The 13,411-nt window shown below is 37.1% G+C and overlaps 1 protein-coding gene across 1 annotated transcript; it reads right to left on the minus strand.

Annotated features, from left to right (window-relative positions):
- Positions 1-5,167: 5,167 nt before the first annotated feature.
- TUDOR2 (TUDOR-SN protein 2) lies at positions 5,168-10,963 on the minus strand. Its single transcript, XM_079044741.1, has 16 exons — positions 10,762-10,963; positions 10,028-10,187; positions 9,424-9,498; positions 9,207-9,320; positions 9,031-9,126; positions 8,733-8,939; positions 8,364-8,579; positions 8,172-8,279; positions 7,925-8,092; positions 7,658-7,855; positions 7,153-7,530; positions 6,830-7,060; positions 6,552-6,737; positions 6,201-6,473; positions 5,726-6,103; positions 5,168-5,635 (listed from the first exon to the last, which is right to left on the minus strand). Exons 2-16 carry the CDS (start codon positions 10,175-10,177, stop codon positions 5,441-5,443), a joined length of 2,973 nt encoding a protein of 990 aa, XP_078900867.1. The 5' UTR covers positions 10,178-10,187; positions 10,762-10,963; the 3' UTR covers positions 5,168-5,440.
- Between the last annotated feature and the right edge of the window lie 2,448 nt (positions 10,964-13,411).

Here is a 13,411-nt window from a genome sequence, read left to right on the forward strand (position 1 = left end):
ATCAATAAAGCTTCAGCCCAAATGGCACAGAAGACATACACTTTCTGATTTAAACATTTCGGTAGATTTCAGGCTTATAGCCCTGTCTAACCATCTGCCAATGCCATAGAATAGAAGTCATTCTCTTACGGAGACATGCTCTACATGGCCAGAGGCTACGTACCATTACCACCATGAATCTAAGTCCTTTCACTGATCACATGGTCAAAGGTATAGCTTTGCTATCATAAATAGCGGAAATAAAAATAACACGGGAAAATAACCCGAAATAATAACACTGAAAAGCACAGAGCACATATAACACATAACATACAATTGTTCCTATATATTGAACTCACCTTGAAATAATCGGGGGTTAAAATAGTAATTTGTGCAGCACTTCGTTCCTATAAATAGCTTTCTTCTATAAAAATCAGGAGATTTATTGAAAACCGGGCTCTGCGAAGGTTGAGCTTCAAACCGAAAAGATAAATTTCTCGGGGTCTTCGGGCACTTCGGGGCGTGTTTCGGGTGTTAAAAATAATACTGGGGCTTCGGGGGAAGTGAAAGTAGTTAAAATATGAGTTTAAGGGTGAAAACTGACAATTTTCCAACATTTACCCGGGAGGTCTCGCACCCTTATATAGGTGCGAGCCTCGGATCCAAAGCAAGAGGAAAGGAGGGCAGGTGGCGCGAGGCTGCGAGGCTCGGTACACGCGGCAGAAGGGGCGAGGTTCGGACGACAGGTGGCTCGGTTCGGACGGAGGCACGCGTCCGAGTTCAGAGGCTACAACGCGACGCCACACATCGGAAGGGGAGAGGGCCGCGGCTTCGGTCGAATCGGATAGCGACGCGTGTCAGATTCTCGGCTGCACAGCTCATCGACGTCGTACACGCGGCATGCTCGGAGCGAGGTGATGTGGTCGATCTTATCCATGCGAAAATTCTCGGAATTTGTTCCAAAATCTTCTAAAATCCATAACTTTCGCATACAAGTTTCGTTTTTGACGTTCTTTATATGCACGCGTAGGTAAATTATGCTCTACAACTTTCGTTTAGACTCCGTCGGCTAATTTTGACTTTATTTTTAACAGACCTGGACAGGAAAATCCGTTAAAAATTCATAACTTCTTCATCCGACGTCCGTTTTCGTCTGTCTTTTTACCGTTGTACTACTATTGACGAGACCTTCGATTATCGTTTAGGTTGTGTCGGCTAAATATCGCTCGATCTTTATTTCGAGTTTTTAGCTGTCGACTACTATTCTGAAACTTAGAAAAATCATAACTTCCTCATACGAAGTCAGATTTGGACGTTCATTTTATGAAAATTCTCGGTTTAACAAATACTACGACTTTCAATTAGATCACCAAGGCTAAAAAGTAGTTTATCAAAAACTCACTTTTTACGTCATTCGGTGTCGTGCCGGTTTTGTCGCAGATCTTCGATTGGTCATAACTTCTTCGTTATAACTCGGATTTTGATGAGGTTTTCGCCTAAATGCTACTAATGAAATTATCTACAACTTTGAATAATAAAATTTTACTTATTTCAAATTTTATATTTTCATTAAATTTTGATATTTTAACTTTTAATTGGAATCTCATAAGACTTCCAATATTTTCCAAGTGATTCTAAACATAGTTTTACTTCATTTCTAGTAAAAACTATCTGTTAGAACTCAATACTCAATATCACATAATATTTCATAATATTATTTACTTAAAACACGATTTCAAAACATGTATTTTACATTGATCGTACCGAAGATCACAGGAGTCTGGTCCAAAATATTGTGCGTGACCTCAGATAAGATGAACTCTCTCATCTGCTCATCGAGCTGCCCGGCTCCTGAGCCCGAGCCTGATCCCTCACTAGCACCTGAACTGCCAACTGGTCTAGTGTGTAGCGTCACCATACTGAAAATACACCATAATAAACGTCAGAATACTCATCATAACTCGAGGGATCACACACACTACAAGTTCCCTGGGTTCATCTCAGCCCTCCTTGATTCGAGTACGGATCCTATGCTTTCAGTAGTACAGGCCCATACTACCTTCCACATCTATCCGTACTTTCCTCAAGAATCTCTTTGACTCCACCAAGTCCCTTATACTACTGCTCTTCATGATAATCTCATCCTAGGCTTGCACTAGAGTAATCTCCAACCCACTCTCCGCCATCAGCTGCATAAGAAGTCCCTGCTATCTCTCCCTAACTAGCTCGCGAATACCATTACATATCACTAAGACTAGATAATTCTTCGAATGAGAGGTCCTACCCTACAATGGTACAGTTCAATAAGCTCATACATCAGGCATACAAGGCATCATTCCTAGATCCTTAGCCCTAATCTAGCATGCAGTTCTCATACACATATAACATACATACTAGGCATCCTTCCTAGATCATTAGCCCTAATCTAGCATGCAGTTCTCATAATCATATCATAGCATAACAAACATGTATGGGTAATTTGGGAGAACTTACTTGAGCTCGGATGATGAATTCACCACACCCTTTTTCTCTTTTCAAAATCCTTTTATAAAAATGATTTTTCTTTTCTTTTGAAAATTTTCATACCAAGTCCTCAGTTTGAGTCCAGACACACCTGAAAGTATGTCCGAATCCCTCAAACCAAGGCTTTGATACCAACTTGTAACATCCCAAAAATCATGACCAAAAATTTCATTTTTATTTATTAAAGAACCATAATTATCAAAATCATTGCATCCAAAAACATAAGTCGTAGTACCAAATCAAAGTATCATATCAAAACTCATATCCAAATATCAGAGTAAAAACATCCCAGGCTAAACAAATGGTGTGTGCACTACAGTCATCCCGAGCTCTTCCCTTTGCTACCGGAAGTACCTGAAACCAAAACTGAAAACTATAATCACGAAGCTTAGTGAGTCTCCCCAAACTACCACATACCATACACATAATCATGCTACTAAGAGATACGGGCCCCGCCCACACTCGACTAACTAGGAGATACGGGCCCCGCCCACACTCTGCTGACTATGAGATACGGGCCCCGCCCACACTCAGCTAACTATGAGATACTGGCCCCGCCGACACTCGGCTAACTACGAGATACGGGCCTCACCCACACTCGGCTAACTATTACGGGCCCCGCCCACACTCAGCTACTAAACATACATACAAGTATCACACAGACAACAAGTATAGCCAAATCTATCAATCAGTCCTATATACATACTCAAATAATGCTATGAGGTACGGGCCTCGCCCACGCTCAGCTATCTATGAGATACAGGTCTCGCCCACACTCAACTACTAATCAATACAAATAACATATACGGGCCTGCCTTGGTGCCTTCGACCCATTCAAACCAGGAGGAAACTCACCTCGCTGTCGGATGATAGCTGAAACGTCTCTGCTTGGAATCAGCTCTACTCACTCCCTGAACCAAAACAACTCCTTAGATACCATTCCATACTCATAACCCTTAAGGGTCAACTTTGGTCAAGTCAAAGTCAAAGTCAACGCTCCGAGTTGACTCAACTCGTCGAGTTTACCCTTCAACTCGTCGAGTTCTCATGAATCACAGAATCGTGAAATTGTGATCTAACTCGTCGAGTTTTCCTCCAACTCGCCGAGTTCCTCCTTCTCAACAGAACGGAACTTTCCTAGTTCAACTCGTCGAGTTCCCTTGTGGACTCGCCGAGTTCCATTAACAGAATCGGGAATACTCGACCCAACTCGTCGAGTTCCTCGCATTTCTAGTCTATTCAGCCCTTTACTCAGATCTAAGGTTCCAGAATATAGATCTGCATTATTTCCATGGCATATTTATGTAAAGTTGACAACTTGATGGCTTTGCATGCCTCAAATGAACCCAATCTCGAGATATAGCAATCTACTTCTATGGACATGGTCTTTTCTTGGACAAGAACGAGTTTAAGACCCTTTTTTATGAATCTAAGGACCAAATAGCACTGGGAATGGAAGTTCTTATCATCAGGACTAAGAGGGTTATCATGTTTCCAACCATGGGGTCAAAAGACCCAATAAACAAGACTAAGAGAGATCTAAGCTATGAATCATCAAGTTAGGGACTTTTTACCTCAGAAAGTTGCCAAAGATGAACGAGATCCCAGATCTAGTGCTTCCCTTCAAGCTCAATGACCTTCTAGTTCTTCCAAGTCCTTCACCAAGCACAAAATCACACAAAAATCCACTCAACACCTAAAGTTTCTCACCAAGGAGATCAAAATACGATTTAGGGTTTCAGGGAGGCTGATGAGGGCTGGTGGGGAAAGATTAAGTCCTTTAAATAGGGTGCAAAACCCTGGAAATTAGGGTTTCATCCCAGTCGGTCTACTCGTCGAGTTGAGGTCTCTCAACTCGTCGAGTAGGTTACTTAAATCACGCGGTCCTGATCATCCCTACTCGACGAGTTTGGGGCTTCCAACTCGTCGAGTTGCTTTGTAAACATGAATAAATTATAACTTAAATGCACACCAGGAATCAGGCGTTACACGAGGCAGTAGAAAAGGTCGACTAAGGAGCTCTGGTTTAGTGTCGACAGTTGTATTAAAGAAAGGAAAAATATCGAGCATAATAAAGACACCTTCGATGACTATTAGAGAATGTCGTTCTAGATGGAGGGCGGTGGCCCACTTTAATAGTCTAAGGCTACTCCTATTGATGACCAATTGTTTTAGTTGGTTGGGCTGAAAATTAAAATGACAAAGAAAAAGAAAAAGCTTAAAACTCACCAACCATGAGTCGCCATTTTAATTTTTTTGCAACGTACCAATATTGATATATTTTAAGAAGTTTTTTTTAATAATTTTTTTATATTGTCTGTATAATCTTAAAAATAAAAAAAAATTAGGTTATAAATTGAATAAAACATGTAGCTTGTATAATATAATAAAAATTAATTATAACTAATATAATAGTTTGGTTTGAGTTAGTTTGCTAATGGGTGTGAAAAGTTGGGATATTTTGATTTTTGAGGATGAGCTCATTAACGTCATTAACCTCGACAGACAAGAAACTAAACGAGTCATTATCCCACTTCTTCCTTCCATCTTTTAAGATGAAAAAAAAACTATACAGTAATTTTTATCTTATTGACACTTATCTCAATTCCAAGAGGATCACCTACTAGGAAGAACGAAAGTTAAGTAAACTCGTACAAAAAAAAAGTAACACATAAAGTGAACTTATATCACAAACAAACAAACAAACATCCGATCCTAACCATTGCTGCTCACCTTATTAAGAGTCGTATAAATTAAACAAAAAACAAAAAAAAAACAATGCAAAACAAAATTGTCCTCTACCATAATTAAATTAAAAAAAAAAAAACGAACCAAATCTCTCTGAAGAAGAAAAAAAAAACATAAACTTTCTATCTCTTGGCAGCAATCGTCTCTCCATATTCAAACATTTTCAGTACCTTTTTTTTTCTGTTGGTTTTCAACGTTTCCCAGCAGCAGCTTTCTTAGCACCAGGCAGAGGATTCTCATCATCATCAGACTCAATATCACCATACTCCCACATCCCCAACCTCTTTGTACGCGCTTCAGTCTGATACTTTTCCAGCTCATCAAGCGCCACCTGGCGCTCTTTCGGCTCCCACCTCCTCCTTTTCTCCAACCTCGCAAGTCCTCCCTAAAAAAATGCTTCCAAAATTAATCCAAAACAAAAAAAAAAAAAAAAAAAAAATACGGTTTTAATATCTTATAAACGAAAAATACGAACATTGAGCATCGAGGCATTGATACTGATGTCAGATTCCGAATCGATCAAAGTCACCAACAGCACACTTCCAGTTCCTTGACCTTTGACTTTTCCACCAGAAGTATCTCGTTCTTCAATAATCGCCCTGAACTCCTTGGGCCCACTAAGTGTGCTTTCACTTAAATGCATCGCTGCTTCCTGACCATAATCGTCTTCCAAAGTCGGCACCTTTAAGTACGCCAGCTGGCAAAGCTGGGCCACCCCAGGTGCAGACGAAACCGATGCATCAAGTGGACGTAACTGATTGTAAGTAACAACTTCTTGGTTCCCGTAGTCGATGTAAAACACTTCAAATTTGTCTTTTGTCGATTGCACCACGCCACGTGGACCACTCACAACCTGACACGTCATCACCAAAAACACAATTTACTATTCACTGAATTAACTATTGGAAGAAAAAAAACAAGGATATAGAAGTATAAAACACGATTCTTACCATGGCGCGATTCCATGAGTTATCTGCACTGAACTGTGCAAGGACGATATCGCCCTTTTTGGGATTGAATGCGCCAAGTACAGGGGCTTCTTTGAGGTTTAAGGAAGCGAGTTGTTGTTGGATAGAGGCGACTTTTGAATCTGAAACAGCTTGGACATAGAATTGGCCTCCACTAAGGACTTCGGTCACAACAACCTTAATCTCTTCTTTTTGTTTTTTGTCTTGAGTTGCACCATTGGTGACTTCTTCACCTTCCACGTAGTTTTCCCATATCTGAAACAAAATTATAAAATCAGAGTTTTTAAATTTTTGATTTTATTGTATTAAGCGAAAATTTGATATATTATTAACCTTTAGTTTCTTATTCTTGGCAGACTGTTCGGCTTGAGCAAGAAGATGAGCATCTGGAATCCTATCAGCACCGAATGTCTGAAGTCTTGCGAGTCCGGCTTCTAGAAGATGAATGGCGACATTCGTTTTTGATTCCCATAATGACCCCAAGAAGGTTCCGGTCCTATCAACTGTTTCCACTTCAATCTGAAATAATAATAAAAATAGTATTAACAAATGAAGTGATGGTAACAATTATTAATAATGGATGAGCAACAGATATGGGTGAGTGAAATTACCTCAACGTCCCTCTGCATGATCTTGCGTCTCATGAGTGCAATAGCTTCGTTAGAATAAGGCTCGTCACGCCCGGGACATCGGACACCGGAAAGGGAGAAAGCGATGCTGCATGTTTCTTTGGGGACAAACAGTTTGAATCTGTGTCCACTGAGTACATATTCAACGACAGCTGTCATTCTCCTGTTACGTTGCAAAAACGGGAGGAAATCTTTGGCTTTCTTGGCAGATGCCTGAAAAAAAAAAGATTACAATAAAAGTCAAAACATTGCATAAAAGTCAAACATGAATAAGTAGAGTCAAGATTTTGATTTTATTTACTAACCGTTAAGAGATCTGTGACATGCATGACTGGAGGATCTTTAGCGGAATGAATTCCTTTCTTTCCGGATGTAGCACGGGTTTCAGCTGCTAAAAGATTCTCATAGTAATTTGATCTTTCCTCAAAGTCTCTATGTCTAATCACAGTGCCAAATCCACGTGCAATAATCAGCTCAGCAACGTTAACACCCGGTTGCTGGGTTGCTGCTGGAGTAGTAGTAGCAGGAGTAGGAGTAGCAGAGGAGACATCTTCAGTTTCTTTCCCTGGAGTCAACAGAAACACTGACCCAAATCCCATTACCCTTGAATCTGCGGGCCCAGCTGGGGCAGCAGATCCATCAGCAACTGGGACCTTCCGCGAATATTCCATTGAAACTTGAACCTAAAAAAGTTTGAAGTAATCATCAAAATGAACCTTCAACTTTTCTATTTCAAATTAGGGTTAATGTCAAGAATTGTTAACCCTAATTTGAAATTGTTTAAAAAAGGTTAAAATCTAATAATGTTACCTGACGACCCATTAATCTTGTTCTGAGAAACTCCCTTGCTTCACGGGCATAAGGAGCAGGTTTCTCCTCTCTTCTTGGGTTTCCCAATTTGGGACATCTGATACTTGACAGATTCACTCTTCTTTCAGCAGCTGGACTACCGAATGGTAGTGAATCATCAGCAACAACAATGCAGTCCCCACTGACAACTTCAACTACCTGTAAAAAGTTTTAATTTAGTAAACTTTATTAAAAAATGGAAGAAATGAGATTAGTTTAAAGACAAACCTTTCCAGTGAAGTTATCCGATATAGCCTTTGAATTGGTAGCTGGGGGAACATAGTTTGTCCAAAGCCTCAACTTAGTCTTCTTTGCTAGAAGTTCTGCAGCTTTTAACTTCCTCCTGGCTTCATCTTCCATCATACTCGCACTCCACTCAACATATTTTGCATATCCCTAATTGAAAAAAAAAAAAAAAGATATGTTATAAAGAAAGTTGTAAGAAAGTAGGTTGTCATTTTAAAACATAACATACGTTTTCAATAAGCTCCATTGCCAGATCCTTTGCTGATTCTCCATCAGAGTAATATACAGAACCAATCAGATTGCTAAACTTGTCAACACCCTCAAGAACAATCCGGACCTGTTCAATAATAAACATAGAAATAATCAAACCCAATGTCTTTTATGTCAACTTAATAAGGGGAAATTGCAAGATATTACTCACATCTCTGTTTAGAACACGGATCTCAGTAAAATGTTTAGCTTCCCTCCCATAAGGATCAGGGGAAACTTCATTGAAGCCTGATGAGGCTGAGATTCTTTGGGCTGATGTTAAGGGCCCACGTGACTCTGAATTATTATTTTCTCCATTTGTCTCTTCGGATGGGACCTCAATTGGTATTGTAGGTTCTTGTGTTGTCCTTCTTCCCATTGATGGTGCCTAGTAAACAATTAGATAAATTAGAATTAAATATATCATTCCATTCCTTGAAGGAATGGGATAACACACACAGATACTGTGAGAAGGAACCACATTCTGTGAGGAATGCACCATTCCAATCCTTTGTGGTATTCAAATGGATGCATGTGGTACCTGGATTCCAGCAACAAATACTTGGACAAACTGAAACTCTGGAAGCAGATAAACACGAAGTGAACTTCCATCACGAACTTGCTCTACAATGGCTTCCATGGGTTTGCCTTTGTGTGAAGCTAAGAGGCCCATGGCATCAAGATTGCTGGGATCACCAACAGCAGATGGAGGAAGGTTCCTGATAGCTGCCTCCACAGCACCCGGAGACTAAAACCCATCAAGAAAATGACACGTCATCAACATGTAACAATGCAACTTATAAACACCATGCATAAGGCAACAGTAATTACTAACTAACCCTATCCCATAAACCAACTCCTTGTTGTCTGGCTTGTTCTTCAAGGCGTAGGAGTTCTGTATGCTCAGGAGTAACCTCTCCTTTTCCCTCTTTAACCTGGAATTAATATTTAGTAAGTGAAGCTATGTTGAATGTGAAGGTGAAAATTCTTATAAATGAATTGGAATTGGAATTACCTTTGCCCAGCCATGAGTGACAACTTCATTTCCAACATTTGAAGTACCGATGAAAACACTGCAGAATTCTCGGGAGAAATTTGGGATGGTGTATTCGGTTCTAAAGACAACATCCTGGTAAACAAATAGATATATATTATATAAACATTGTCATGAGATTTTTAAATTAAAATGAAATATGAATAATGGAAACTCAGAGGGTTTTATGAATCAGAACCTTTCCTATGCACAACTTCCGTAGAAATTCTCTGCTTTCCCATGCAAACGGGTCATCCTGGCCACCTCTACGTGCCTAAATATAAAACAAGAAAATTCTTCCCCATCACTTATCAACAGAATTAGAATTATTACAAGTATAATTCCTAGTACAGGTTCATATAGGTCAGATAGAAATAGAAAAGAAACTGCAGAATATGGTATAATAAAAAAGTATTCACTTAATTTAGAAAACAAACCAATTTATCCACTAGGTTAATAAGTCACTTCGTTATGGCTTTAAATAAGTGGGTGGTAAGTGGTGAGTGGTGAAGAAATAGTACTATTTGTAGTAGTAGAAGATAACTGGCTTATAGCAAAAAGTAGGAATCTTGATAAAATTTGCAGTTTTGGGAGCCAGCAAGAAAATGAAATGGAGACTGGCTACATTCCAAAAAAGTGTTTAAAACCAAATTTTATGATCAAATCAAACCTACTAAATAAATACTCAATGCTTGCTTTTCAGAACAATTTCACAAAAAAGCTGAACAACGCCTCTAAAAACAAATTCTGTCACCATTCAAAAAGGACATAATGTAGGAATAAACACAATTAGGTAAACATACTAATCTTGGAGCCGATAGATGAGCTAAAACGATAGTCTTCTCAGGGGGGATTTCAGCTTTGGTGAATCCCATAATCACCAAGGTGTCGCCAGACATAACAGCTTTGACTTTTCCTCTCAGCCATCCTGAATTTCCAGCTGGTTGCGCCATCCCTTAAGATCTGAAAAAATAAAACACATCAATCATTCACATTGAATGCAGGTTAATAAACCCTAACATCTCAGAACACATGGCACATAATTTGCTCAGTGTTACATTACATATAGCAATGTCTACATGTAGTCACGTAGAAAAAACCAACATTTCCTTATTGTTCATAACTTCACAAGAAAACACAGGATCAACATAAACCCACTAATATCCAATCCATCATTCAAAAGAACTAATCGAAACCTAATTAAGTAATCGTGAATAGATGATACGCTCATTAAATTACATCAATTTAGATTCCAATCTTCAGATCCATATGCAATAATATAATAAAAATCAACATTTTCAAAACAAATCCAAGTAAAACCACATAACAATCACGGATACACACATGGACACTCCAAACACATCATATAACTCAAATCATTATCCAAGATCGACAATTCATCAAACAAAAATCAATCCAACGACTCCGATCTGTCAAATAAAAGAACTAAAATTTACAGTATTAACGTAACATCCTGCATGTAAACGCGCAGATTCGTAGAAACAGCGTTACTTATTAGATCGGTAGACTACAATACCTGAAGTCTAACTGTTCTGGATCGATCAAGGAAAACACACACAGAAATCGAACAAACTCAAAATCAACCAATCTGAAATGAAACTTCGAGTGTAGAATTATCAAAATCCACACATAATTAAACCCGAATTCGAACGAAAACAACGGTGATTCAAAATTGAGACCAGAAGGAAGTAGTTCGGCCGGCGGAGGAAAATTTGTGACACTATACAAAGAGGCTGTATTTATATAGCAGGGGTCGAAAATCGATATCAGAAGCAATTAAATGTACCCCTCCATTTTGAAGTAAATTACTAAAAATGCCATAAGGTTTCCGCTAACAGCTTTGACTACCCTTGGTGTTGGACTACCAGATATGCATCTACTATCTATGACGACATTTTACTTCCACGTCGGATCTTTCAACCAATCAGAATGCATCACATATGCTGACTCATCGAATTAAATCGTGTCTACCTAAAATAGTAAAAGCAGGGTTACATATTTTACCCTGAACTTTTTTACCATATTTATGTACTCAGATGATGTTGGATTTGTGTCTGAAATTGTATTAATTAGGTTTGAGTGTGACAAAAAAATAATATTTATTATAAGTTTTAATTATTTATAATTGAAATTAGATTATTGTGATGGGTAAAAAAGTTTTCTCCAAACTTTATTTTTACAAAAAATATTATTTTAATTATTTTTATAAAAGTTATATAATTAATAACAGTATTTTAATTTTCTGAATAGAAAGATTTAGAATGTCTAGAAACATCATTAATGAGTTTATTTTAATTTGGCAACACATAACTAAAAATATCTTCTAAAAAAATTGATTTTTTTTTATTGTGATTAGCTTAAGGCACTCGTGTAAAAGATCAATCATTACAAAATATCATTTTGTCTCCTTTTATACCCATTGTCACCCGCTTCCTCACAAACGTAAAAGGAATATATACATTAAAGTTTTAATATTTTCATCGATTTGACAAAAAAGTCCTAAATTTTATATTTTTGACAGTAAAGTCCAAATTACCGGTAATTTTTGACACTTTTACCTTTTTTTCCCGGTTAGCCGGTAATTAGGAGTTTTTTGTCAAAAAAATAAAGTTTAGGACTTTCTTGTTAAATCGTCAATTAGGACTTTACTGTCAAAAAAATAAAGTTTAAGACTTTCTTGTCAAATCGTTGAAAATATTTGGACTTTAGTGTATATATCATTTTTTTTTTGTTAGAAATTTAATGGTATGATACTCTTTAAGCGTAAGAGTTATTGAAACATTTTCTAGTTAGCTAGATCCTATTGAAATCTTTAACGTTTGCTTCTTATTAAATAGTTTTTTTATTCTCAACAAACCGACATTGAAAAAAATGGAGATAATCAAGAAAGAAAGAAAGAATCAGGGTTGTGTTAGCTTTTTGTAGTCCCAAAAATGGAGAAATAAGAAACCGAAAAAAAACGAAATTGCCCTTCTTTCCCTTCTCAACATTTACACCCTTTTGACTAGACATGTATTGTTTGTGTTTGTATAATTTGTTCCCACTTTTTAGTTCAAGATTTGGCGGCGAAGCAAGAAGAAACTTTTACAATGGTGATATATACACTAAAGTCCTAATATTTTCAACGATTTGACAAGAAAAACCTAAAGTTTATTTTTTTGGCAGTAAAGTCTTAATTGACGATTTGACAAGAATGTCCTAAACTTTATTTTTTTGACAAAAAAGTCCTAATAACCGGCTAACCGGGAAAAAAGGGTAAAAGTGTCAAAAATTGCCAGTAATTTAGACTTTACTGTCAAAAAAAATAAAGTTTAGGACTTTCTTGTCAAATCGATGAAAATATTAGGACTTTAGTGTATATATCCCAATGTACAAAAAACAAAAGTAGTAACAATCAATTTATATCAAACATATACTATATACATTACATCTTCTCTTATTTTTCAGTTATGACAATATTACCAATTTACCAAGCATGAATTTATTGGAAAACACTTCAAAGTAAGTAATTTTAAGAATCTAATTCATGTCTACAAAGATAAGAGTTCGTAAGAAAACAAAGGGTTTCCATAAATCATATCCCTCCAAGACTCCAATGTCAAAAGGTAAATGTCATTTTTACGCATACACGTCTTTGGCGTGTGAATTGTTCATTCTAGTGACTTGAAACTTCAATGTCTCTTTCCATTCTATAATTAGATTTCTTGCAACCATGATGGAAATGATGGAAAGACCTTATCTAGTAAAAGGGCATAATCATTTATCTTATTGAAGCAAAATTAGATAATGAGGTATCCAAATTTGTCAAGTTTGTTATACAAAAGCTTGTCTAAGTTAAAGAAAGTGAGCATATGGTGTTCTTATATGCATGCACACATGTTAGGTGATATGTGATGGAATTATATATATTTTAAGATGCATATTTAATATTTTTTTTATATTATTATAGATATTTGATACTTAAAAGATATAAATTTTTATTTTGCATATTATAATGACTAAAAGATAAAATATAAGATATTTAGAGCATATTCTGGAAGAAATTCGTAGCTTGAAAATTAAGCAAGATTCAAATTAAAGATATCTCCAAAATTGCAGAAGATTTCGAAGATTTCTGAAGATTTAGTAAATTAAATCTTCTATAATTGTAGCAGTTGAAGTCCTAA

Source organism: Lactuca virosa, chromosome 4 (assembly GCF_052849685.1).
Source record: "Lactuca virosa cultivar CGN04683 chromosome 4, Lactuca_virosa_CGN04683_v6, whole genome shotgun sequence".
In the NCBI taxonomy this organism is placed as follows: Eukaryota; Viridiplantae; Streptophyta; class Magnoliopsida; order Asterales; family Asteraceae; genus Lactuca; species Lactuca virosa.

Bases quoted from the DNA above. Each gene is read 5' to 3' on its own strand.
- TUDOR2 (XM_079044741.1), bottom strand. From the start codon at position 10,177: ATGGCGCAACCAGCTGGAAATTCAGGATGGCTGAGAGGAAAAGTCAAA. The intron at 8,093-8,171 runs GTATGTTATGTT...TTTTTCAATTAG, and splicing joins CAATGGAGCTTATTGAAAAC to GGATATGCAAAATATGTTGA. The intron at 7,856-7,924 runs GTTTGTCTTTAA...AACTTTTTACAG, and splicing joins CGGATAACTTCACTGGAAAG to GTAGTTGAAGTTGTCAGTGG.